At 36.5% G+C, this 25,309-nt stretch overlaps 2 protein-coding genes across 3 annotated transcripts in view; one reads left to right on the forward strand and one right to left on the reverse strand.

Moving 5' to 3' along the window:
• Positions 1 to 7,761, forward strand: part of sorcs3b (sortilin related VPS10 domain containing receptor 3b) — a 54,767-nt gene extending 47,006 nt beyond the window's left edge. Inside the window, exons 23-27 of the mRNA XM_042010171.1 lie at positions 120 to 254; positions 1,650 to 1,749; positions 2,588 to 2,693; positions 2,783 to 2,943; positions 6,229 to 7,761. Coding sequence (XP_041866105.1) covers positions 120 to 254; positions 1,650 to 1,749; positions 2,588 to 2,693; positions 2,783 to 2,943; positions 6,229 to 6,293 — 567 coding nt within the window. The 3' untranslated portion in view covers positions 6,294 to 7,761. The remainder of the gene's footprint in view (positions 1 to 119; positions 255 to 1,649; positions 1,750 to 2,587; positions 2,694 to 2,782; positions 2,944 to 6,228) is intronic.
• Positions 7,762 to 8,969: 1,208 nt separating this feature from the next.
• Positions 8,970 to 25,309, reverse strand: part of LOC121655486 (VPS10 domain-containing receptor SorCS1-like) — a 64,641-nt gene continuing 48,301 nt past the window's right edge. For both annotated transcript variants that reach the window (XM_042010173.1, XM_042010172.1), the window contains exons 19-27: positions 24,927 to 25,113; positions 23,487 to 23,620; positions 23,268 to 23,391; positions 20,911 to 21,023; positions 20,007 to 20,141; positions 15,666 to 15,765; positions 14,188 to 14,296; positions 13,031 to 13,185; positions 8,970 to 10,906 (exon numbers count right to left, since the gene is read on the reverse strand). In XM_042010173.1, the coding sequence (XP_041866107.1) occupies positions 10,848 to 10,906; positions 13,031 to 13,185; positions 14,188 to 14,296; positions 15,666 to 15,765; positions 20,007 to 20,141; positions 20,911 to 21,023; positions 23,268 to 23,391; positions 23,487 to 23,620; positions 24,927 to 25,113 (1,116 nt within the window). In that variant the 3' untranslated portion in view covers positions 8,970 to 10,847. The remainder of the gene's footprint in view (positions 10,907 to 13,030; positions 13,186 to 14,187; positions 14,297 to 15,665; positions 15,766 to 20,006; positions 20,142 to 20,910; positions 21,024 to 23,267; positions 23,392 to 23,486; positions 23,621 to 24,926; positions 25,114 to 25,309) is intronic.

Genomic DNA, 25,309 nt, shown 5'->3' on the forward strand with positions numbered 1-25,309 from the left:
AATGTTAGCCATTGGGCTGCATTGGATTATGTGATCTGTGCTTCAAATTTAGATTAACAGCTCACACTTTAACCCTCAGTGGAGTTACACCTGCTGGTTGTGTTATCCGATCACTACAGGTGTCTGGGGTTGCTGAAGAGCAGCTGATGGTGTCTCTGTACCCGGGACTTCCAACGACAGCAGAGCTCTTTATTCTGCCTGATAAGCATACACCAAGTGAGCACAAGAGAAGAAACGAGGAGGCACTGGGAACGGTAATATCCATGTCTTGTAGTAATGCTCACCATCTTGACTTTTGTTTCTTAAATATACAAGAATATTACTTATTAAAATGGTACATGGTTATGGGAGTATGTACAAATAATAGGAACTTTCTAGTCTGCAAAATTGTACCTTTACAGAAAACAGGAAGACAGGGAAATTGTTTTATAAAAGCATTCTATCCTCCGAGTATTGTAAATGAACCTTCATGAATGTAGGAAAACAATTAACCCTAACCCTGTCCACTTTCCTTTTTCCATTGCAGTGTTGTACAAATAATAAATGCACTTTTTTATGGGGAAGGTGGCAAATACTGTAAACATGTCTCAAACTTACATATATTTAGATTTCACCCAAAAAATAAATAAATAAATAAAAATTTGTTAAACAAAAATAAATTAAATAAATAAATAAATGCTTAAGTATTTTTATGTGATGGGCTATGAACACACTTCTCATATTCTCCTTGGGAGAAGTCCCATTTTTATGTGATAATTCTGAAGTGTAACATTTAATGGGATTCTTTTGCCAGAAATGCCTTTTCTCCATCATTCTTAGATAGGAAGAGTGAGACAAAGGATAATCAGCTGGATGCAATCTATATGTCCACCACTAGGTATCAATAAATTCTGTATACTGATTTAAATATACTGCTTTCATACCATTTTTGTCATGAAGGAACCTATAAAAAAGGCAATTAGGGTATTATTAAAACCTTATTAGTTCTTCTGCAAAGCTTTAAATGAGTAAGTCATATGTTTATATGTTGCTGAAGGCTAACTAATTTCTCAAGTGTGATTACTATGTACTAAAACTGTACTCCTTTTTCTCATATATGCTGCTATATAGATTCAGATTTCATAATATGGCAGAGTTACTAATGTCATAATACCAACATGAAATATCAGCGTGAAAAAGACATTATAATATAAAGTAAACAAAAAAAGTATTCCTTTTATGCACATTGCACAACCAGCATGCACAGGTGCAGATGCGGAACGCAGCCCTCATTAATATAACGCCTTTGATTAGTACCACATATTGAAGTATTTGCTTATAACATTGCAAGTTTTATTGTCTTCACAAAATTCATCAATGATATAATTTAAATGCTCTATATTGATGTTTTCCTAATATGCAGCCATAGTACAGACTACAGAATGTCTTCTATAGCTACATAAATCCTTATCTCAGCTATTTGTTAACCGTAACATAAATCTTAATTTTTTTTTTCTGTTTTTGTCATTTTTTGTTTGTTTTGTTTGTGTGTGTGTGTGTGTGTGTGTGTGTGTGTGTGTGTGTGTGTGTGTGTGTGTGTGTGTGTGTGTGTGTGTGTGTGTGTGTGTGTGTGTGTGTGTGTGTATGCATGTGTTAACTTTCTAAAACAGATATCAGATATTTTTGTCACTGCTCTGAACCAAGGCCTGATCCGCTTTGAGTTGAAGCCTGATATCCACATTATTGTGTACATGACTCAACAGACCTTGGGTAAGTTTTACTGTAACCCTACAGCTCATTGTTTCTGCCCACCTCTGCTGTTATGTATTTTATAACCCTTTTACATGTGCATGATACAAAACATTCAAAATAGCTCTGAGGTTCACTTTAACCACACATAAACAGAACATAATTTCTACTTGCCAGTGTGCAAAGGATGAGTTCCACTTGAAATGGTTTGATGCGTCACCTAATGCGGAAGCACAAAGCAAGTACAGTATGTCACAGGGTTTTAACATCCTTCATGGTGTGTCAGTTTTGTACCTGAGGCTGTGGGACAGTGGCTCTGTTGGAAATCACCTGATCAATGAGGTGATTGACAAAGAACACATTTGGTATGCAGTGAGGAAATCGGCAGGGTCACCAGGTTATTAGCATATTGCAATAACGTGTCGATCAAGCCTGCGTGGCTTTACCCTTTTCATCCACCAATGGATCTGTCTTCATTTGTGTCTGTGCACAAAGGTCTGGGTTGCCTTTAAAATGATCTAGAAAGGTCAAACACTTCATAGGCTTCTCTCTGAAGGAAAGATGGGCAACCAGGGGAAATACTTTGAATATTGCATCTCAGCATTTAAAAAGCTAGGACTATGCATAAGCTGCCACCTCGTGACGGACCCCAGGGAGAAGCCATGGACTTCCTAAAGGTTCCTTTTAACATCCTGAGGGTATAACATGCAGAGTGCTACACTGCAAACTACAGCTGCAGTTGGTATGACAGGGAGCAATGAAAGTATTCTCTTCGGAATAACACATGGCTTATAGGGAAAAAACAGAAAAGAATTGATACACACTGTATGCTTTAAATAAAAATGTAATTGTGTTTCAGCCCCTCTTGTAGATTCAAACTCCATTCATAGTGGGTCGGCCATGCTGATGCTTCTCAGTGTTGTGTTTGTTGGTTTAGCTGCATTCTTCATCTACAAGTTCAAAAGGTATGTCTACTTATATAAGATGAGAAATAATGTTTAATTTACTAAAAAAAAAACTGATGATTTTTGTGTCGTTTTGCTGTCCCATTTAGGAAAATTCCTTGGATCCATGTGCAGACTGAGGACAGCCATGAAAAGGAGCCAGAGGTGATAAGTACAGTGGGTCAGAACAACACCATGTCCAAGGTCAAGCTCAGTGAGTTCCCTTCTCAGAAAGAACTCATGGAAAAGGAGCTGGAGGGCAGGAGCAGAGGTAAAAATGTACAACTCACCATCTTTCATAGCTGTTAAATGTCATACTGTCTTTGACCAATGGTGGAAAAATATGAAGATATATATGCCTCATGTTAAAGTAGCCTTGCCGCAATTTAAAAGGCATTTTGAAGATGAAACCTAAAGTACTGAATATGCAACCACAATAAAATCTGTCATTGTCACGTTATTATATTTTTACACAAGCTGCATTGAAACCACCAATTTTATCAAATACATTTTAGGATGTAGAAGATTCAGGCAAAAACTAGTGTGTGAGAGCAGTGAGTCCGTGTTATTCGTCTAAGCAAAATTGAATGCAGACTATTAATATCTGTAAACTACTCTGATCTGTTAATCCATTAAAACAGGATTTCAAGGATGACTGTCACTGTTAGAGACTGATACTAATTATCATTTTATTGCCACAAAAATACATCATTTAGCAAATCTGAATGTGTTTGAACTGTATTTGGTGCAGACTGAGGCACCAACACTGGTTCAGTCCTCTTTTAACAGGCCACTGTGCAATATGTTGACTTGCAGTACACGTCTGAGGAGCTGGGACATCTTTATCTCTGCAGTGAGTCATACTTTTGCAAACTGACGAGCACAGCTGCAGCATCTGCATACAACCCAGATATCACCATGACAAGTTAACTTTTTGATAGCTGAGCGTGACATCCACTGTGATGTTTATTAGATGAGAAGTGTTCAGTCCCTGCACACAGTGTGGACTGTTTGACAAAAGAAACATTGGAGCGCTCCTAACACAGACATGTGGGCTGCAGGCCTCTTTTTTCTGGTCACTCAGCAGTTTGGCTGTTCTTCATTTCTCGGCTGTTTCCACCTTTCCGAGTCATTGCTGATCTGAAACAAATGAACTCCTTTTCTTTTGGTGCTTGCGAATGGCTTTATTTACTAGAGAGCAGAGAAGCATGAGACCTTTTAATCTTGTGATGGCTAGATTGAATTAATGTACAACCTGCTGGTCAAAGGTTACATTTATACTCATCAGCTTGGTTTTTGCTTCTTGAATTCTAACTTTGGGTAAGATATAAATGTTACCACATGGCTCAATCTGTTTGTTTCTGTTTTATTATTCAATTTAGAAGACAATTTTCATCTGGTAGTGCAGGTCACTGTTCATGCTGCTGCACTTATCATTAATCATCTGTTTGGGATAATACTTGAATATGTTGTAAATAGGCCAGAATTTAACTGTAAGCTCTGGCATGAGTAACTGAGAGAAATTTCACCCTACCAGAGGAAAATTATCAACCACCTTCAACAGGATGATATTCTGCTACTTGATAGTTGTCACAGTGCAGCTGGAGCTATGAAGTAATATTGCAGTTAAAATTCATGGAGATTAAAGTGAAGATGTGAACATATAAAGCCAAATTAGATAGATTATGATTAAAAGTGCCAGGCAAGTTTAGTCAAGGATTTTCATTTGATTTATGTTCATCCCAAATGAGTAAAATGACAGCTCAGAAACCTAACTGTTGATATAAGGATTAATTTAGCCATGAAGGAGATTCCAGAGTCTGTGTGATAGATCAGTAAAGGGCAAAAAGTTTTCAGCACAGGTCTACCTATCAGTCAAGTGTAGAAAACTCCCTGTTACGTTTACCCAGCATATCCGCTCATTGTGAGGGAAAGCTAAACAAGTTTGAAAGAGGGATGGTGCAGTGTAAACAAAATAAGGGTGGCCTCATCTTTTTAGACTACCTGAAAATGATTTTGAATGAAGACAGCGTAGGAATGAAGGGTTGTGTGAAGAAGAATTCGGTAATGTTGAAGCTCTCATTTGTGATTTGTCCCGTATTTGCTCTATTGTATATTTTTACATGAAAGTTACACAGCAAAAATAAATGAGTGTCAATGTATTTAAATGTCTATCATTTATGTTCTTATAAGTATTTATGAAACATCTGACTTCAGCTCATGATCAAGCTGTCCACTCGTCAACTCATATGTTTGGGTTTATTTTCAATGCATATGCAGCGTTGCTCCTGGCCATAGAGGGTTGATGTCCTCAAGAAAAGTCTATAAATCCTCTTTTTTCTGTCTGTTCAGCACCAAACAGCAGACTGACAAAGTTAGTAGCTAGCTGGTCAATATGGCAGGGACTGTAGTGGATAAAAAGCTGAATATTCTCTAACTCAGGAGCTGGTAGAGACCAAGATCAGTGCTGGATTTGGATGAACACTGGGCTCATAGTCATCGTGTGGGCAGAAACTTGCTGTGACTCCAAACAGATGATTGCACATACTACAAAAAAAATTGAAGGTTTATCGACAACTACCTTGTGAAATGAACAACAATCTTATACACTTATAATTCTATTGATTCAGCTGAAATGGCTGAAATGAAAAGAAAATGAATAAGAAAACCTTGGAACAGGAAAGAAATGGGCAATATAAACAATTTCTCATTGAATGTGAGCTTGTGTGTTATCTAAGATCCACACTGTAGTTACAAAAATGCTTTCATTCTCAAGTTTGTGAGTGAAAGTAAAGGTGAAGGATTTCGCCTCATAGACATACATCTTTTTGAATCATACTCTACTTTGCATTGTGTGATAATTCTGCAGGAGTTTTAGTAGTGTCAAGTGTAAAATTTAACCTCTCAAAATGCCATTTTTACCTCCATTTAATCATTGACATACTCTGGAAATTGCAATTGTGCTGCAGCCTACATACTTTAGTCTTAAAACATGCTGCCTGTAAAAGCAATTTAATCTAATTAATCATCATTTTACTTGCAAATCCGAACTGACAGGCACATCTCTACCTTGATGAATTTACTCTGCTGTTATTACTCACATGGGTGAAATTTGCCTCATGTTCTCTGCACAGATGACTGAGTATAAGCCACTGACACAGCTGAGTCACATACGTTCCACATCTGTAATCTAGCGGCTACACAATCACCCTCTACAAATTGTTACTGTGATCTCATCATTTCAACGCTCCAACATCAGCACAGTCAAGCTCAGACAGGCCGTGTCCCTTTGGTGTGATGGGCGGCTTTTCAGCCAAATATATTGTATTTGTAATTATGTGTAAATGCTTGTAAAAACATTTTGATCTTGAGGTAAAAAGATTTGTAATGACTTGTTCAGTTGATGTTTAAAGCACACACCCCCTAATGTCATCTAAGTGTCATGCAGATAAAGTCAAAATATGAGATAGAAGCTGTTTGTTATGTACACGTGATGTCAAAGCAGCTGACTGGCTCTGAATTTAATCTGTTTTCTTATTTGTTTGCATGTTTTCAGGAGGATTTGGAAGAAATATGGAAAGAATTGTCACACGGGAATTTCCAAACTGTACTAATGTCTAAAACATGAACTCTGTAACTAAGTAAGTAGAGGTTGTTGTGTTTCACTTGTGCTGAAATTGTTTGTTATGTTGGCATTGTTTATTGATTTATTTCATGCTAATAGCTGCTATCGTTGAGTTATTTATTCAACTCACATGTACAGGGAAAGTAGTTTACAGTATTTGAATAAAGTAGTTCACAGTATTTGAGTAGGACTGATCCACCGAGCCAGGGCCTCCAGTTCCAGCGTGCTGAAAGTAGCTCATAATACCGTTACCACTGCCATGGATTGCACATGGCAAATATTTTATGAATAATTAGATGATGTGCACATTTGAAAACTTTTTACTTGCTTTGATACATCTGTAAGGTTCTTTTTTAGGCAGATATAAAGATAGCAGGCACTTAAAATAAATAGCCTACATCTTCTATAGAAAATAGGTGGAAAAAAATATTGGAATGTACATAAGTACCACTGACTTCCAGGTAGCACAAGAGAAAGAATGTATAGGTTTTATTCTATTATGTAATACAAAATTATATAAAGATATATGGTTCTCAAGGAATATTACAATAATATTACATTGGGCTTGAAATAAAAAAAAAAATATGTGTTTCTATTTTACAGGACTTGTTGACAATGTTTTCTTATTATTTATCACAACTTGGTTCAAGCTATCAAATCTAACAAGTGTAGCCATTTTGTTTTTATTTTGTCAACAAGTGTGTCTGTATTATTTCTATCCTAATCAGATATTATAAGCAAAACATTAGCTAAACACATCCAACTCTGCCCCCATGACACAGAGATGTAATTCATTCTTTATGTGAAGTTTTGCAATCACAGGGTTTAACAAGGCTTTTAGAGCACCAATGCTAGAGCTCTTTGTGTTGTTCCTGTCACACACGTGTAAGAATGTTAAAATTTGACCATTGTAAATGTTTAAAAAAGAGAAAAAATGTTGTGGTTTTGCTCTGTAAGACTACACGGTGCTTTTTATTACAGTTTCTTAATTGATGAAAGTCTGGCCTTAAAGGGGAATGTTGATAATTTGTAAATAAAATAAGATGGGATTCAGTAGCTTCATCCTACTTCGTTGTAAAATTGTCCCACCTAACAAGCAGTCATGTGTTTCTATAACTTTTGGCCCTACAACAAACTGTATGTCATCTTTGTTTGATTTACTTTTTTTACTTTTTTTACACTAGCATGCCCTAATTATCTGTGGTCAAAGACTATATGGGGGTGAGTGAGTACTGTAAATATATTATGGTGACTTTAAAGTTTACTCAACACATTAAACAAATTATTAAAACCTTGTGTAATGGTCTAGTTGTGCTGTTGCTCAAAAGTTGTGCATGATATGATCTATGATGTTGTTTCTTTTTGTCAACTATATGAGAATCGTCCTGTTTTGAATCACATTTCTTACTGTGAACAAATTACCACTTTGAAATTGTTCAAAAATAAATGTATTTTTGTATGGAATTATGTTTTTCTATTTTGCAAACATTCTCAGTATGTGTTACTCTGGAAAATTACATTGCTTGGGTATGATGTTATCATGACATAAACCTGAAAACAAATGAGTATAAAAGCTTCTTACAATGCTGCCTGTCTTATCTAAAACAGAGGTGCCTTGTAGCAGTCAGTGTATCAGCCTCAGCTTACAACACTTAATGATCCCACAGTGGCTCTGAAGTCAGCTTTAATGGGTAGAGGTGTGATAACACCCATGTGAAGATTCCCATCTGACATTTAAACTGAGCTTCATTCTAGCTCCATCGCTCAGGTTGCTGTTACAGATAGTTTCTGTGTAATGGGAACAATTACTGAGACTGTGGACGTGTGATGAGAAACAGATGATTTAGAAAAGAAGAGCTACAGGCATAAGCATTGTTTTGAATCTTTCCTGTGCTACAAAGAAAATACATTACACATTAAAATGTCAAACAGTCAGAAGAACAAACTCTCCCTGCTCAAAGCTGCAACAAACAGGCCCATCCTCTGCTTGGGCCAATCACCACACCAATCTCAGTCACTTCAGCAGCCTTCAACGCCCTCAGAGTCTCATGCTCAGTCCTGCTCTCAGTCTGAATTAACACCAAGTCCTCACTCTAACCGCCCTGGGATGTTCGGTGGCGCACAATCAAATTGAACGGTGACAATCATTAATGGATGATTCGCTGCAGCCAGACAGTGTAATGTAGCACTCAATGAAAGGAAACATGCTCATCAATTTCACACTGTGGCTAACACAATATTGCTGTGGGTTATTGTTGTGGGACATTTTTCATTCAAGGTGCGACCCAGGCAGGGAAAATCTTCTTTGTTGATCGTGTGTGTGTTTATTTCCTGGAGAGGGGATAATTAATTTGTTTCACAGTGGGAGAGCCAAGGAACCAGCCCATAAGAATCACCCCAGGCTCCTTTATGCTTTTTATCGTCCTCCCGCTCGGCCTCATTGTATTGAGGAAGTGGCTGCAGTGAAACTTTGAGGATGCTAAGCAACACTTAATAAGAGTTGAAGCAGAAAAAGGCAATAAATAAGAGAAAGTGTCAAAGCCAGACACGCAGAGAGCTGAAGTTATAATGTATGGCAACTGACTAGTAATAGTTCTTAACTATGTGGCTGTAGCAGCAAAAAAAAACAGTTTATGTTTCTAGGAATTAATTCAACAGCCAGCCGCACTGCATTACTGTTGGTGTTTCTGCTTTATTCTGCAACCATGGTTACTTCTGCAAATGGAAAAACACAATAACAACCCACTGAATAATCACTTCACTTGTAATAAATGAGTTGTCTAGCTTCTTTAGAAACAGAAAATACTCCAGTTACATTTTAACATTTTTTTTTCCTACTTAAGACACACTTCGAGTAGCTGAATAAGAAAAAAAAAAAAGATCATGCAAATGTGTTCACACTTATATTCACAGGTTAATTATTTAAACTTGAAGAAAGTCAAGTTGATTAATAAATATCAATCACAAAAAATAAATTAATAAATTAATTAAATAAAAAAAAAAATTCTGACAATTTTGTGGAGAGTTCGTCTGAGTTTATTTATGCTTCTGGCTCAATCAGAGGATTGCAGCGAAGAAGTATGAAGAAGCCTCCGGTCAATTTGTCTTACTGACATATGATGCTGACAAGACTTAAAAAGAAAAGTTTGATGAAGAAGAACTTCGGTGCTTATCCCAAAGAGACAGCGGCTGACCGAAGCTGTGAGAGTAGGCTGAGCCACGTTGACAGATGATACGTCTTCTCTCTCCGTGTCCCTTGCAGAGAAGGAGATGAGCAAATCTGCAGCCTTTTGTCCACTTACTCCTTAGGGGCAAACCTAAAACAGACTGCAGGCTCCTCTGCATCACCGCAAACTGGAAGGGTGAACACTGCATGTAGATACTGGTATCATGTCTAAACAGCCCAGAATAAATAAAGAATTTTTTTTAGTGTTGATGATGCACCACAACCGTCACAGTGAGATCAGTTCAAAGTATATGATTATGATGAAAGAGTCTTTTAACCTTGTGTTGATGAAGCAAAAGAAAAAAAATAACTAAATAATTAAAGCAAAAACATATTATTATTATTATTATCATTATTATTTTTTACTGCATTACAATAAGCATTTGTTGCACTGGAGCTTTTTGCTTGTTTAAACAGGAATTATTCAGTAAATTGACTTTTTATGTTATTGTAGAAAACAGAATGTACAAGAAATGCTTCTAGCAACAAATTAATATGGAACACAAGTATGCAGTCAAAATGACCGTATGACAATCAAATACAAAATCACTGCTGCAATAATAAGTTACATGAATGATTTAAATCGGCCAAAGCCAGATTTATCATGTTTCAGTTATTAAAATTACTTTTTTTGTGTCTCCAATGCAAGAGGGACAGCTCAGATTCTCATCTTCTGTTTATACGTATCTGCTATCATCCTTTTTTTTTTTTGTTATGACATAAAATATTTTGAGCTGCTGAGACAGGCTTGATAGAATACACAGATCTGGGACTGGGAGCCTGTCACCTCCTGGATATTGGAAGCTTTCATTTGATGAGCATCTGGTGATAAGATTTACTGATTGCAAAGAGCTTAATGAATCTGCTTCCCTCACTGTCTTACTCAGATAAGTTAGTTCCACATAGCTGCATAAAGTAAACATCACAAAGACAAGTCCAAAAACAGAAACAAGAGAATATTTTGAAGATATTATTCCAAATGTCTCTCGGGCTGCTGTTTGATGCTTTGCGCAGACGCAGCTGTAACCAGCTGAGACAAATAACTGTTACTTCTTCCATTATGGATGTACATTATTTACATAAAAAGATCAATGTCCTTGCAAAAATACAAGTATTTCAGTCAAAAAGTGTTCCTTTTCAAGAGGCAAGTATAAATCTGTACAGTCTCCTTGGAGGGATTTAGGCAGCACAGTGTGAACTGGTCCATCCATGCATGGGTAGCAAAACACTCGAGACCAGTCATTGTGACCGCGGTTTCCTAGCTTGCTGGAAGTAACTGCCAAAGAAGATGTATTGCTTTCGAGTCGGTCATAGACTCCAAACATTAAAACACATGGGGCGCTTCATCAGAGAGCTTGATGTCTGTGTGAGATGGCAGGTAGCCTGGCAAGGGAGAAGAAAGGAAGAGACAGAGGAGGAATTTTATGTAGCTATTTGCATAAGGGTATATTTTTGCTAGCAAAAACATTTATCTTGCATGAGCTGATTGTTTACTGTTGGTATAGGAAGAGGTAAATCAACTGGAACCTCATAGATATTCCTTGATGAAAATGCTTTCACCACTCTGCAGTTTTCCTGGCGCACTAATTATTTTATTGGATCAAATAATTCACCCTGGACATTCTCATCACTTTGGCTGGCACTTGATTGTGCATCACTTACCTGTGTATACTAATACCTCGCTATGATTAACTCAGGATGGCAAATGCATACATATGCAACATATAATAATAGCTGCATCTTGGCAACTTGTTTAACAATACAGGAGGAAAAACAGTATGAGCACTTAGTATTAAGTGAAAGTCTTTTTGCTGTCAGTGAGCTTCAATCTGTTCTCTGTTTTGACATTTTATTCTGTGCTAAAAGGCTATGTGCAAACGTAAAGAGCTACACTGTGCAGAGTATTCTTTTATGTGCTGAGATGGTGAAGTGCATTTGTGATATTTGCCACAACCACAACAAAAAGGTGAGGAATTTTTTTCATGCTTTTCCTTGAAATTATGTCCTTACTATGACTCATTAGCTGTGTTTTAACTATTCATTATTTTTTCATGTCATGCTGAACATAATTAACCCTGTTATAAGGCGCTGGGCCATCAGGGCAAATCTAGTCTTACCTTCAGCAGTGAGAACTTCAGGTTTCAATTAGAAAATGTCTGCCTTGTTTGAAGCAAATACATTAGATTGCACATTAGAATTTGGTTGCAGATATAGTTGTCTAAGCCAAGAGCAAACTCAAGGAGGAATAAAAACAACTGTGATGGACATTCACAACAGGGAAGTGAAACAAGCTCTTCTTATTCAAAAATTCTATTAATTCTTTTTTTAACCATTTCTAATCACATCTCACATCTTCTTAATGCAAATAAAAGAAAAAAACAATAGAAACCAGCAGAATGAGTCTTAGCATTGATGCTGTAGGTGTCTGGAGAACTGATTGAGGATATAACACATCTCCTCCAAAACTTTTGCTCCATTTTGAAGATCATGTCTGACATGTCGGTCCAAATCTCCAACAGGTTGAGATCTGGTGATTCACATCCATTTTATACCAATCAAATCATTTAGTGATACCTCCTGCCCTGTAAATGGAGGTGTTTTCATCATCATGGGATAAAGGAGATTTTTAAGAGCAAAGCTGTAATGATTTGAAGTGACTTTTCCTTTTATAAGGACCTAAACCAGGGTTACTCAATTCAGTCCTATGAGGGCTGCAGTCCTGCTAGTTTTCAATGTTTCCCTGCTCCAAAATACTTGATTCAAATTAAATGGATCCAACAGCCTATGAAGTTCTGCTCAGTCACTCATTGTAGAGTCATTTGTGTTGGAGTAGGTAGACATTAAAAACCTGCAGGACTGCAGCCCTTGTAGGACAGAATTGAGTAGCTGAGTAGCCCCGACCTAAACGACACCAGATCCATTTAATTAAGCATTCAGATTTTTTTTCCTTTTGCCTGTCTAAATATTAAACAATAATTTAATCATACAATAAAACATACACAAAACAAAAGGAAATTATTAAGCAATATGTTTAGTAACTTATATATATATATATATATATATATATACAAAAACACAAATGTTTTACACATCTTAGTTTCTTCTGATTGTTCTCATGATTTTAGTCAATATTTCCTGCAACATTTTGTTAAAAATGTTTGACCTGAAACCCTGTCAGTGCTGTATGGAAGATCACACACTCAATGTGTCTTGCACACAGTTTGGGTTTAGCAGATAAGAAGAGATGTTTTGAAGTGTTTTGATGACATAAACTGTCTTTATGGCCTCTTTTCAGGCATCATTGTCAACTGTTTCTTTAGGAACTGTTTCACTTTTGGGAAATAAATGAAAACCATAAAGGAGATTTTTTTGTTGTTGTTGTTGTTTTTGTTTTGATTACAAATAAAAGTTGACTTACTTCAACTTTGCAACAAAGAAGAAAGCAACAGAAACACTTCAGACTAAATAAACCCTGCAGTTTTAAGAAGGAACTAGACCCCTCCATACCTCTACTGTTTGAGTCCAGCTGTACAGCCACATGATCCACTGAGGTCAGCTTGTCCCCCTCAGGGTTTGGGACGGCTAAAGAAGTCACTGTTGGGATGACCTCCTGTTCTTTGTCCGGCTGCTCTGCTGTGTATGTGTTCACACCCGGAATCTTTCTGCAGATCATGCAAGAGTGGGGTTTCAAAAAAAGGGAACTTAATGGAAATCTGCCATCATGTCTGTTGTACTAATACTTTCACTGAACATAATCTGCCACACACTATTTTTAACAGTTAAAAATGGCAGAGGATTGCTTGAAAGCTAGAAACTGGGGCATTTTGCATTCCACTGGGCTTTGCTCTCTCATTTTCACATTGTTCACCTCAGTTTTCAATCAGTTTTTCATCCCCTCAGATGCATCCTCAATTCTGCTTAAAACTAACTTCTTGTATTTCTAATTTCTGATTTTCACTTGTAAGTTTGTGCTACAGCTGGTGCTGTGACATTTGGGAAAGCTTAAAAAACTCAAATGCTTAATGTAGCAATTATGATCCCAAAAGTTGAAGTTAAGTAATATTTTACTTTATAATGAGTAACACTGCAGAGAAAATAAACCATTCTGTCTTGATTGGCATGAGATTACCTGCAGCAGAGGATGCTATTTACTGTATGTCCCTCACTGTATAATATATGTTGTCTCAGGACTTATCTTTTCAACCTTTCCTGCCATTCTGCAGAGTTTGCCTCACCTTGAATGGTTGTGTTTAGCATTTCCAAAAGGTCAGCCCTCATATTGTCAGATAGATTAATATTGATAACTGCAGGACTCTGACACACATTCAGCACTCTGGGAGAATTGATTAGACTGTCATACCCTGTAATATTCTGCAGATTGAGACAGAGGGGAATTGTCTTATTCCTCCAGCTATTATTGTCACAAATGGCCATACCTTAGAGATATATGGACTGTGGATATTTGTATAAACATTTAGTGAGTTTAGCAGGGAGGTGTTCACTTGCAGTTGATAAAACTCTAAAAAAAAAAGCTTTGAATAATGCTTTGCCAACAGCAATATGCAAGAGAAAATTTAAGTTATAACATATGTATTCAAAGATAATTTTATCTGTTCTTCTAAAAATGCAGTTATAGTACATCCACAGTATCCAGTATACTGTACCTTTTAAATTTAAATATTACAAAGACAGCCAAGCCCATCAGTACCACTGACACGAGCATGATGACTGCAGTGCTACTGTGCAAGCTGTCACTGCTGTCCACAAGAGGAGCTTTGAAGGAGAAGAATTGAGAAAATGAGCACACATGGTCACCAAATACAGTTATCTTATATGACTATAAATTACTTATACAATACTGTGAAGCATGTTTATCTACTCTTCATTTCTTTACATTCTACTTCCAAAGAGCCAGACTTTCCTATAATCATTAAAGTTGTCTTAAGCAATAGTTCATCAGATTTATGAAGGCCTTTCAAAATTTTTATTAGGACATTGTTTTTAATGCATTTCCAGTCCTCCTTATACCTTATACATTATAACACTTAACATTGGCCTATGAATCATTTGAGCATAGAAAAGGCACCTAACTTAGAGGAAGAACCAGGGCTGTATGTAACATGACAGACAACTTAGCAATGAAACTAATTTAAATAGTATCTTTAGGCACCTTGTTACTAACAGTCGGTGGCAAAAAAAATACTCAGTTTGTCCTAATTTCTTTAGCTAAAAAAATAACAGTCTGACAGACATAAAATAGTATGTTTGCACCAACAAGGTGATTCCCGAAGAGCTATTACCTGAAAACTTGGCATATCTCAGCATGGATTGCAGTGTGTCCTTAAAAAAATTTGAGGAAACTGACAGTGGAGGACAAAAGAAAAAGTGACAGGACCGAAAAGAATAAATCTACAGCAAATGGGGACAATATCTGAAAGCATTTCCTTAAGACAAAAAAATTCAAGCGAAGACCTGAAATGAGACCTAAGAGAGTCGTCTGGTCCTGATAGACTTACTAATCACCAAAGCCTCATTAAAAATAGTGTCAATGAAAGGGTGGCTTTCAAGAAATCTTTCTTCAGGAAGAAATTTAGGAAGAAAAAAACCTGACATATGTCAAATTAAACCAGAACCAGAGTTAAAATCTGTAATAATAGGTCTTATGTAGAAGTGAATCTTATTCAGAGCCCTGATCCCAACTGTATTGAATCAGTGGGGGATCATTTTGACAGAGAATTGAGCAAAAGGTAAAAACACATCCAAAGACGAGCTTTGGAAAGTCCCACAGAAGCCTGGGGAACAAGTCCTGAAGTAAAACATATCTAACAAGGTTCAGGCTGTGTTGAAGAATGGAGGTGGTCATTCAAATATTGACATCAAAGGTAAATTTATGGTTGCACATATTTTAATAAACTACTACTACTCCTTCCTCACAGTACTATATATCATTGTTGACATCCTAAATGACTAAAGGAGCTACTTAAAAAAAAAAGGACAAAACTATTAAAGTTTGTTGATGAACTTTTTTTTTTTATTCCACTCATTTCAATAATTTTAAACTTATTAACATAAAGTTAATTTTCACTCTCAAAACTAACAGACCTGCACAAAGTTAGGCCAAAGACCTCAGCAGCAGACTCACCTGGAGACAGCTGTGTAGCATACACATTCACCTGCACCCCCAGTTTGAGTGTGAACTGGATGAGGTCTTGGTTCAGAGCACTTAGCAAAACCTGGGAAAGCTGAAAGAAGGAAGTGACACAGTAAAGAGGACTCTCTCTGCAGCAGCTGTACAGCCGTGTTCCACAGTCATCAATATTTCAGCCATATTTCAGTCATTTCATCCAACAGCTTGAATTATGAATCAGAATTTTTGTTTCCCTCTAAAGAGGAGCAAATGTCGATATGACACATGCAAAACTAGACCCGCTGCACTGAACGCCCACAGACTTTAAAGACGATGGAAACACATCCAGGTAAAAGGGCATTCTGCTTGTAGTGCAGCAGTGACATTTAAAGAAATAATATTCTTTTGCCATTTCTACCACAAAGGGACTTTCCCTGTTATATTGCATTGGCGTAACTATTCTAAAGAGAATGCGAATTACCCATTTAAAAGTTCAACGAGGCGACGTTATAGGAAATCAAAGCATGTTATAATATCATAAAAATTGCTGTTTTAATTTTTTTCTCCCTGACGTGGTCAAAGTTTCTCAGCTTTTTTACACCTTGATGAAGCACTCATTTAACAAGGGACCAAAATGCTTTCCCAGTGCCCATTTGAGTCCTTAGCCATGCCTCAATGATTCCATCTCGCTCTTTCTGAAATCTTTCCACTGGTTAAAATTAGACCGCTCTACACAGCATGAATAATTACTTTTTGTTCTAGTGGCATATCAGGGTCAGTAAATCTATTACACATTTTAATAAGCCGCTCCACACATACACTCATCACATGCACATGTGTATGTGTGGGCACATGCTCTCTTAATGCCTCTGCACTGCAAGTCATTCATTGGAGATGAGAACAGTGAACTGAAGATTTATTACCCTATTGTCTGTGAGGTTCTGCCAGGTAATCAGACAGGCTTTAGATAAATACATCTCTTTAATTCCCAATCCCTGCAGCCTGCCCCAGTTCGTCTCCCTTCTCGATGATGCCAATTATATGATGCATCAATGTAATTAAATACCTATTAACTTAGTTCAAGACTGACTGTGAGCCAGCAAAATTATGTTTACTTGTGATGAATAAATGAGCTTCTCTACGCTGTGCTTTAAAAACAACTCTGCTTTATCTTTTTTTTTTTTTACATATTTGATACCATTAAATAAACATATTCAGAGATCAATTTCCAATATTTTTATTTAACAGTAATAATGTAAAAACCACCATGAGGCTCCATTATTGAAATAATAATGTTTTTGTAAAGGTTTAAGTAAGTCTGAACTTCTAAAATGCAGCACAGTGTTTTAATTATGCTCTGAGATGAATGGTTGTTTCAGTGCTCTGGGTTTTCTGTGGGGCACCGTTGCCCTCTAGTGTTGATAAGAAGTATTTTTCTTTAGAAGGAATTTAAATACAACAAAGACATGTCTTCCATTTTCTTCAGGCCAAGGACCCCTAAATGGATGCAGAGATGAAGCAGAGACCATCTTATAGCTGACTTGCATGTTAATAGCAACTTCGTATATGACTGTCAACTTTATTTAGGAAGTTTGTTTACCCAGACACTGTCACTGGGAGTTCTTTTTTTTTTTTTTTGCTCATAATAATGTCCATGCAGTTGGCATTATAAAATACTAGTCTCGGTAGCTGGCTGCTGTCAGTGAATATGTGCAATTCTGACTGAAAAAGAATATCTTCTGCTTCCATTTATCCGTTGGATACAATGTGTTGGATTCATGTTAATGTGTATTTAAATTTGTGAGGACAAAAAGGGGGAAAATATAATAAATACATAAAAAACAAATACCAACATTATTACAAAGACTCATGGTGAGTTTTCTTTTAGTTTTTATGCTCCGCATTTGTAGAACACTCTGCCCGAGGATTTATTTTATTTATTTCATTAATTTTAATTATCTTCATATCTATTTTTTACTTTTTTAAAATTATGTACATATTACTTATGTTAAAGACAATGTATTTATTTAGCTTTTTTAAAACTAAGTACTGTTTTATATATACTTTTATACCTGCTGCTCTTATTTGTTGTACACCAGTATTTTCCAGTATTTTCCAGTGTTTTTCATATGGGGATTCTCCACACCAGGGGCTATTTCTGCTCAGTCTGCAGAGTTGTTGCCATAGTGATTGCCCTGTTGTGATTATAGGGGAGACTTGCTCAGCAGCCCAATGGTCAAGGTGTGACCCCAGTCAGCTCTAATCTGGGCGGTTCCTGTGGTCATGGGTGGGATAGTTCTTGGTATGGATGGATCTCCAAGATATCGCTTCCTCACAACAGCATCAAGCCAGATATTAGGGATTGGAACTTTTGTTTTTGCAAAAAGGGATTGGGTGGAGTGGGGGGAATTCATGTGCTTTGTGTGTTTGAGTGTGTGAGAGAGCATGAATGATTAGGTGTGCTTTTAATTTGGTTTGGTTAAATACTTGGGTATGTGAAGGCTTGTTTTTCATTTGCAAAAATAGTTGTTTTAATTACATAAAGAACTTGTGGTGTTTTTTTTTTTTTTTTAGGGGTGAAAAGTCCAATATAAATTAAATTTGCTTTGATTTGATTTGATTTGATTTGATTTGATTTGATTTGATTTGATTTGATTTGATTTAATAAACAAACAAACAAACAAACAAACAAATAAATAAATAGTCTAATCAACCAAAAACTTCAGCATCCCCATGCAGTACCTCCACTAGTCTAAACAATAAATTATTTGGGATATTAGAACCATAGCTACAAAATCTCATTAGTGGTTCTGTGAAACAATAAGTGTAATCAGGGAGAGAAAACATGTTATTTTGATTGCTGGTAAAGTAAACAAATCTTAATTAACTATTTAAGTTTATACTGCAAGAATGAATCATTGTAACTATGAAAAGAGGAAAATGGAAAAGCAGGTCTTGCAGGTTACTTTGCAGGTGGCCAGGAAACTACAGAAGATGAATTTCCTACCTGTTATTTGAAGTAAAGAGATTTATGAGATGAAAAGGAAGTTCCTGCATGTTAAGAACAATGAATCAATCAAGAAACACATTCTTCTTCTTTTTCTTCTCTCTGTGATCACTTAATGGACCACGCTAGTGTTTGCATGCTTTAGCCCAATTACCACAAATAATGTACGGCCCTCATTACTGCTGACCTTTACCAAGGATTTACATTAAACTTTTCCTACACTCCATGCAGCTAGAAGCACCTATTTATTTCACTGTGCTATGAAAACACAATTTCAGACTTTAAACTTGGCTGCCTTTGGTAATTTATCACAATGAGCCTCATGCCTGCATTTATTTTTGTCAAAGATAGCCGCACTGTTATGTGATGATGGGTAGAAGATTTCCCAAATCAAGTTGCACTAAAAATGATATTACTATGCAATGATGACACAACTGACAAAAATAAGTGGCGTCTGAAGCTTATTGTGATGTATTGCCTCACTGAAATAAGTTTCAAGTTTCCTAAAGCTTATTTTTAGACAATGTAAATGTTAATACAAAAAAACAAAACAAAACAAAACAAAACAAAACAAACAAACAAACATTTCTTTATGACATCATTTGTATCTGGGAATAGTAGTAAGCAGAATTTAGTTTGTCTCAATGTACTGACTGCATGTACCATATCCCCTTCTGAATACATGGCACAAACATTTTAAGTACTGTGGAGAAGCAGCCAAATCAAGACATAACCTTTTTCTTTAAAACACTTCATAAAAGCACACTTTATTCCCTCTGCAAGGATCTGTGAAAGCTTGGGTTCTGGCTTTCCTGAGCACATGACTTTCAAACGTATAATCCACCAAAACATTGTTACAAGATAAAAAGAGAAGGTCTTTTTTTAATGTTGTGGCCGATTGATGTATGACTAAGACCAAAAACCACTTTACTGCCCACCATTGCACAAAAAAAAAGAAAAGAAAAAAACCATGTGAAAAGTTAAATTTATACAGTAAGCTTTGCAGTAACGAGATCTTTGTAAAAAGGAATTTAAGGACTACAAAGGACAATTATATAAATAATGAGCGACATGCTAAAGTGAGGCTACACAGGCTCACTAAAATTGGACAATAGAAAATTGGAAAAATGGTTTCTAGTCTGATGACTCAAAATTTCAGCCAAAACATTTAGATAGTAGTGTCAGAATTTGGCATAAACAACTTGAAAGCATGGATCCACCCTGCCTTGTATCCACTATTGAGGCTGGTGGTCATGTAATGGCACTCCAAAATTCTTTGGAGTGGTATCAAATAAAACCCAGATAGAGCATCTGCCAAGGGGGCTCTGACTGATCTTATTAGATAGTACCTGATCAAGATGTGCCCACTTTTCATCCATGGCCCGGTCTCTTGACCTCCTCTCAGGTATGATAAAAACCTCAGCAGCGGTTGGTAAACCCGGGAGCACTGTGACCAGCAGTTGATCCTCACTGATCCCTGTGACCTTTAATTATAACAAAAACCTTCATTACAATGACTTAAAAAAATAATAATAAAGTTTTAGGTGGTAGTCTGTGCTTTATTGTCTAAAATATGATCATTTACTGGTGGTGGGGTGTCTTTTGTAATGAGCAAATACTTTCTGCCTTTTGCTTCATATATAATTTGCCTAAATACCAGTCACTGTCAAGGCATAATGTCTGGATCAAGCAGAACAAGCAAGTTCAATCTGACAGTCTTTGGTAAAGGCCAGGGCTTTTAGTGCATTTATGCCATAACCAGAGGTCTGCTGTCAGTTTCCTGGTGTAAACCGTGGTAATATCTAACAAGACAGTCAAAGGTCAAAGTGAATGTTTCATACTGAGGGCTACTGCTGGATAAATATAGAGCAGAATATCCAGATCTTTTACGTAACCTACTGCAGTGTCTGAAAGAGAAAACCAGATACCGCAGACTCCCTTTACCTGCAGTAAGATCTCTCACCAGCATTTCATATCTTTATAGAGCAAAGACAACTGTCAAAGCAGAGCTTTTACCAGCCAGTGTTTTGACAATTTCATTTGAAAGCTCATGCTGCTGGTAATGCTTTTTGGGGATTTGCTTTGTCTGCATAAAGAGTTTACACACAATATGTAACCTTAAAGATATGGCATCTATGAAAGGAAATTAATTGGCACACAAGTCAAGCTGCTAATTGTCAGAATCAGAGTGAGGTCTTTTTCAGTTTATTTCAGCTTTGACTGTAATATAAAATAGCCTTTATGAGAGCAGACCTGAACCATGCAGCTCTTCACAACTCTGCCGATGTCCTCTCTCCACTCAAGCACCCCGGGGTTCAGTTCGTCCAGATTAGAGGAAAAGGCCAAAGCGTGTGAGAGGAAATAATCTTGAATACAAGCAGAAATTTTCTCTTACTTCACAATACAAATTTTCAGTGTATAATAATCCACTTGAAATATGTTATATATTTTATATTTATATTTTTAGATTATATTTTTATAGTGAGGTCAGCTGGATAGAAGCCATCTAGGATTTTCAGTAACGAATAAAAGATGAAAATGTTGGGTTTGGAACTGCAACATGACTGCCAAATTGAAGCTGAGAGATGGAGAAATCCTTTTTCCTCTTTCTTTCGGTCTTTTTTTGTTTTTTTTGTTTTTTTTCCTTTGGTCCTGTGACCTTCTAGCTTCATTTAGTAAATCTGTATTTGAGCCGTGCACATCAAACATTACCTGACGCTACAGTAAACTCTCAGAATTATTTTGTATGACTGAATGAGACAGATAGGAGATGCCATGAACAAACACACTGGCCTTGCACTGCTGTTATAAAACAAATGAACTGCTTCTCTATGAAGACCTGTTATAATGCTAACACCTTCATCTGCATGAAAGAAAACCCCGACGATTTTACGAAGAGCGGCATTTTTATGTACACTTCAATTCATGGAAACATTTAGAAACCAGTTTGAACAGGACACATAGAAAAAGATGGTATCACTGCCTGTATATGTATATAAAAGCAAATTCAAAATTATAATATAATTGGTATGTTGCTTTTCTGTTTAATCAAGTTTGAGCTTTGAGTGCTTTACCTGACCTTGAAAATTTTTATATATTGTAGTAGAATAAACTTTCACACCAAAGATCCAATTAGGTGCCAGTAATTGGGTATGTATTAAAAGGCAGGGAGAAAAAGTCACTAATCAGATAACTGATTTTAAGGAAGGCTTGGGGCTTCAGTTATTATTTATCTGCAAATAGGTAGTTATATCTGGAGTCGGAGTGTGCAGCGTGTTCTTTCAAAGTGAAATGGTTTCAATTAAAATGGTTTCACAAGGCTCATTACTTAGTTTTTTCTGGTGCTTTTAGTTATATCATGGCCTTTCTCAATCATCTGATGTGTTTACACCACAAACAAGATCAAAAACTTGGAACTGATTGCCCACCATTCCTATTAAAACAGTGGATGAGTCTTGATTTTTGGCATTATGTGGTTGTGGAAATCTCATTATTAGAGAAAATTGAAGATACAATCACATAAATAATAATAACCTCCTCCTCTGACCACCACAAGATGGCGACTGTAACACACAGGCAACAAGACTTCCACTGAAGTTTGATCAGCATCACCTCACATCTCATTCAGGTTCAAACAGCTGTTTCAGGCTCTGAATCATGTGGGTGTAAAAATGTTAGGGATAGTAATATGGCTGGATATTTAGATTTTCTTTGTAACAAAGAATTCTGATATTTTACTTTTACTATCTTTTCTTTTTACTAATGTATTTTATATTTTACCTACTAGTTCTCAGATGTAGAGTTGATGTCATGTTATATTTTGGGTAACTGGGTTTGTTTATATGCCATCTTGTGAAGATCCTGGTAGTACTAAGTCTGTTTTGACATACTGACCTTCAGCAAAATTTTATGCACATACTATAAAATTTCTCTCTAAAATCCTGTTTCAGTGTATTTTTTACTCAACGTAACCTGTTTAACATGTCAACACCAGTTTTTAGGAAAACGTTTAAAGAAACAAACTACATAAAATGAACAAAGATGTTAGTTGCTCAAATTTGTTTACTTTGTCCAATGGAACAGGGGCCAAATTTATAAAGGGATTGGGTTTTTGCACAACACTAGCTTGTTGTAGGCTCAGATAACAGGAGAGTGCTAACATGCAAAATGGTGGGATGTACCCTTACACTGTCTATTAATGTTGAATCTTGCAAGGATGAATCACCTTTCTGCTCATAGCTAAGCTAAATGATTCTCAGTTAAATGGGTTAGAGGGATCTACCATTGTAATTTTTTTTTTTTTTTTTACTATTTATTAGAAAACTGAACCATTTTTCCATTGCATTATAACCAAGTGACCATGGTGGATGCAGGAAATTAATTGACTAGATGCACATCATAAGACATACAGGCCTGAACAGTCTATTAGTCCTTTACGTATTTCTTATTCAGATGATGTGTCGGATAAGAAACCAATTAGTGAACCATAATTTTCTCTGTCAAATGTGAGAACATCAAACCAGCATGAAAATTACAAACCAAATACAGTTTTATAAAAGCAAAGAGACCGAATGAATGCACTATGTAGATAAAATTTAATAAATAAATACCATAAACTGTCACCCTCATTTGGTCCTGGTGGACAGTGTTACCAGCTGAAGCCTGAACAGTTACACTGTGACTTCCCTCCTTGGAGAAAGTGAAGGAGATTGCTCCATCAAGTGTCACGAAAGGCTGAAGGGCAGAGGACAGATAAGATGTGAGCCTTTGGTATTACATTTCTCAGTAAATAGGTGGAATGGTATGAGAATTAAAAAAGAAGGCCTTACCTCTGTCTTGTTATCAAACCACCAGAAATAAGTGACTGTTCCCACACTGCTGGGATGAAGTGCTGTTGTGAAATTTACTGCTTTGTTCTTCACGGCCACCAAAGGAGCAGAGAGCTGAACCTGCTCAAGCTGACCTTTAGAGAGAAGACACATGAATTGCAAAGTCACACCTTTTATTAAATCACAGCTAAATATAATGCTTCCCCGGTGCTCAAAATTTCAACAGAGGCCATGTTTGTAATAATATTTTGGCATAAAAGGTGGCCGCCTGGACCTCAGGAAGCACATTGATGGACAGTGTGGAAGCTGTTTGCACTGCTGGAAATGTTTGACAAGTGGATGTTTTTTATTCTAGTGGGTGTTTTCCAGCCATAAATTTTTCAGTTTTCAAATAACTCACTATAATAAGTTGAAATGGAGCTGATCAGATATGTTTATCTATGGCAGTAAGAAGACCATAAAAAGATGTTTTTTATTTATATTTACAAGTAGGATGAGTATGGATCCCGTCTGGCGGCATTGGTAGAAAAAACATTAATTCGTGGCCATGCATTCCTAATGCATGATGACAAGATGTTATCCTGTTGCCACACATTATTAAGTCATGGCAATGGATTACTAATGTACCAACAACTTGCCCAGTCTCCGCATATTGTCTTAGTTTCAAACTGTGTTTTTACAACAGTTATATCCTGTTGTGATCTGTGATAAATCTGTTGTGATAAGTTACAACAGACTGCAGGATATCATTGTAACGGACCATCTTGGTATATAATTTATTGGGTTTTTGAGTAGGACAAATGTCCTCCCAAGGTTACCATAGTGTAGGCAGACTTTGTGGAATTGGTAGTTGTTGGAGAACATCACTGTGGAGCTGCTGTTAATTAATGTGCCTGGTGTCCCGTCTAAGTTTGTTTTGTAGTTAACTTTAAACCCACTAAGCTTGTTTACAGTGCTATAATTCATTAAATTAAATATGCGCTTAAGTAATGTGAGGCCATAAGTTATTTAGTCATTCCCTTTCATTAGTAATCCGTGGCCACAACATCATAACACATGGCCACAGGATAACATCTTTTGGCCAGACAGTTTTGAACTTTAATGAACCAATTCTAAGCTAAGAGTCCTCTAAGTGTTTTCTGTTAATTTTTTTTATTCTTCAGTCTCATAGGTTAAGTGATTTTACCAGCTCTAAAGGCTGCTGGAATCTTGAAGTCCATGATTTGGTATGATGAAAGATGAAGATTAGCACAGAGCGTAGTCATTTTCTTATATTAACGATAAACCACTGACAAATTAAATCCATTATCAGACAGGAAATGTGCATACAGGTAGGGTGAACCCTCTGATATCTAATCCACACTTTAAGTAAATGAATATTCCATAAATTTGCACATTTTAGCAATGACTTTGAATTGATCAGTAACATTTTGAACTCACAGGAGACGTGGAGATAAAGTACAACCCTGTCAGAACCCAGACTGTTGCTTGCTGTGGCTGAAACTTGATAGATGCCAGTTTTACTGTAAACATGTTTGATCCCGTCATCGATGGAGCTTATGTTAACAAAGGATATGGCAGTTCCATCGCCAAAGTCCACTGTAATACTTGTCATGGAGCCAAGACCCTTCAAAGAGAAAAATACTGTCACTCACACAGTAAACTCAGTTGTTTTTCAGAGTCCTTGCACTCTGAGTGATAGCCACAAGAATGAGGTCATGCTATAAATCGTGTCAGTGCATATTAATTTGATAAGCTGGTGTTCTAGACTGTGCCTGGATTTTGACAGCATCTTGATATAGAGTACATTAAAGAAAAACATG

This window comes from Melanotaenia boesemani, chromosome 16, assembly GCF_017639745.1.
Source record: "Melanotaenia boesemani isolate fMelBoe1 chromosome 16, fMelBoe1.pri, whole genome shotgun sequence".
Lineage (NCBI taxonomy): Eukaryota > Metazoa > Chordata > Actinopteri > Atheriniformes > Melanotaeniidae > Melanotaenia > Melanotaenia boesemani.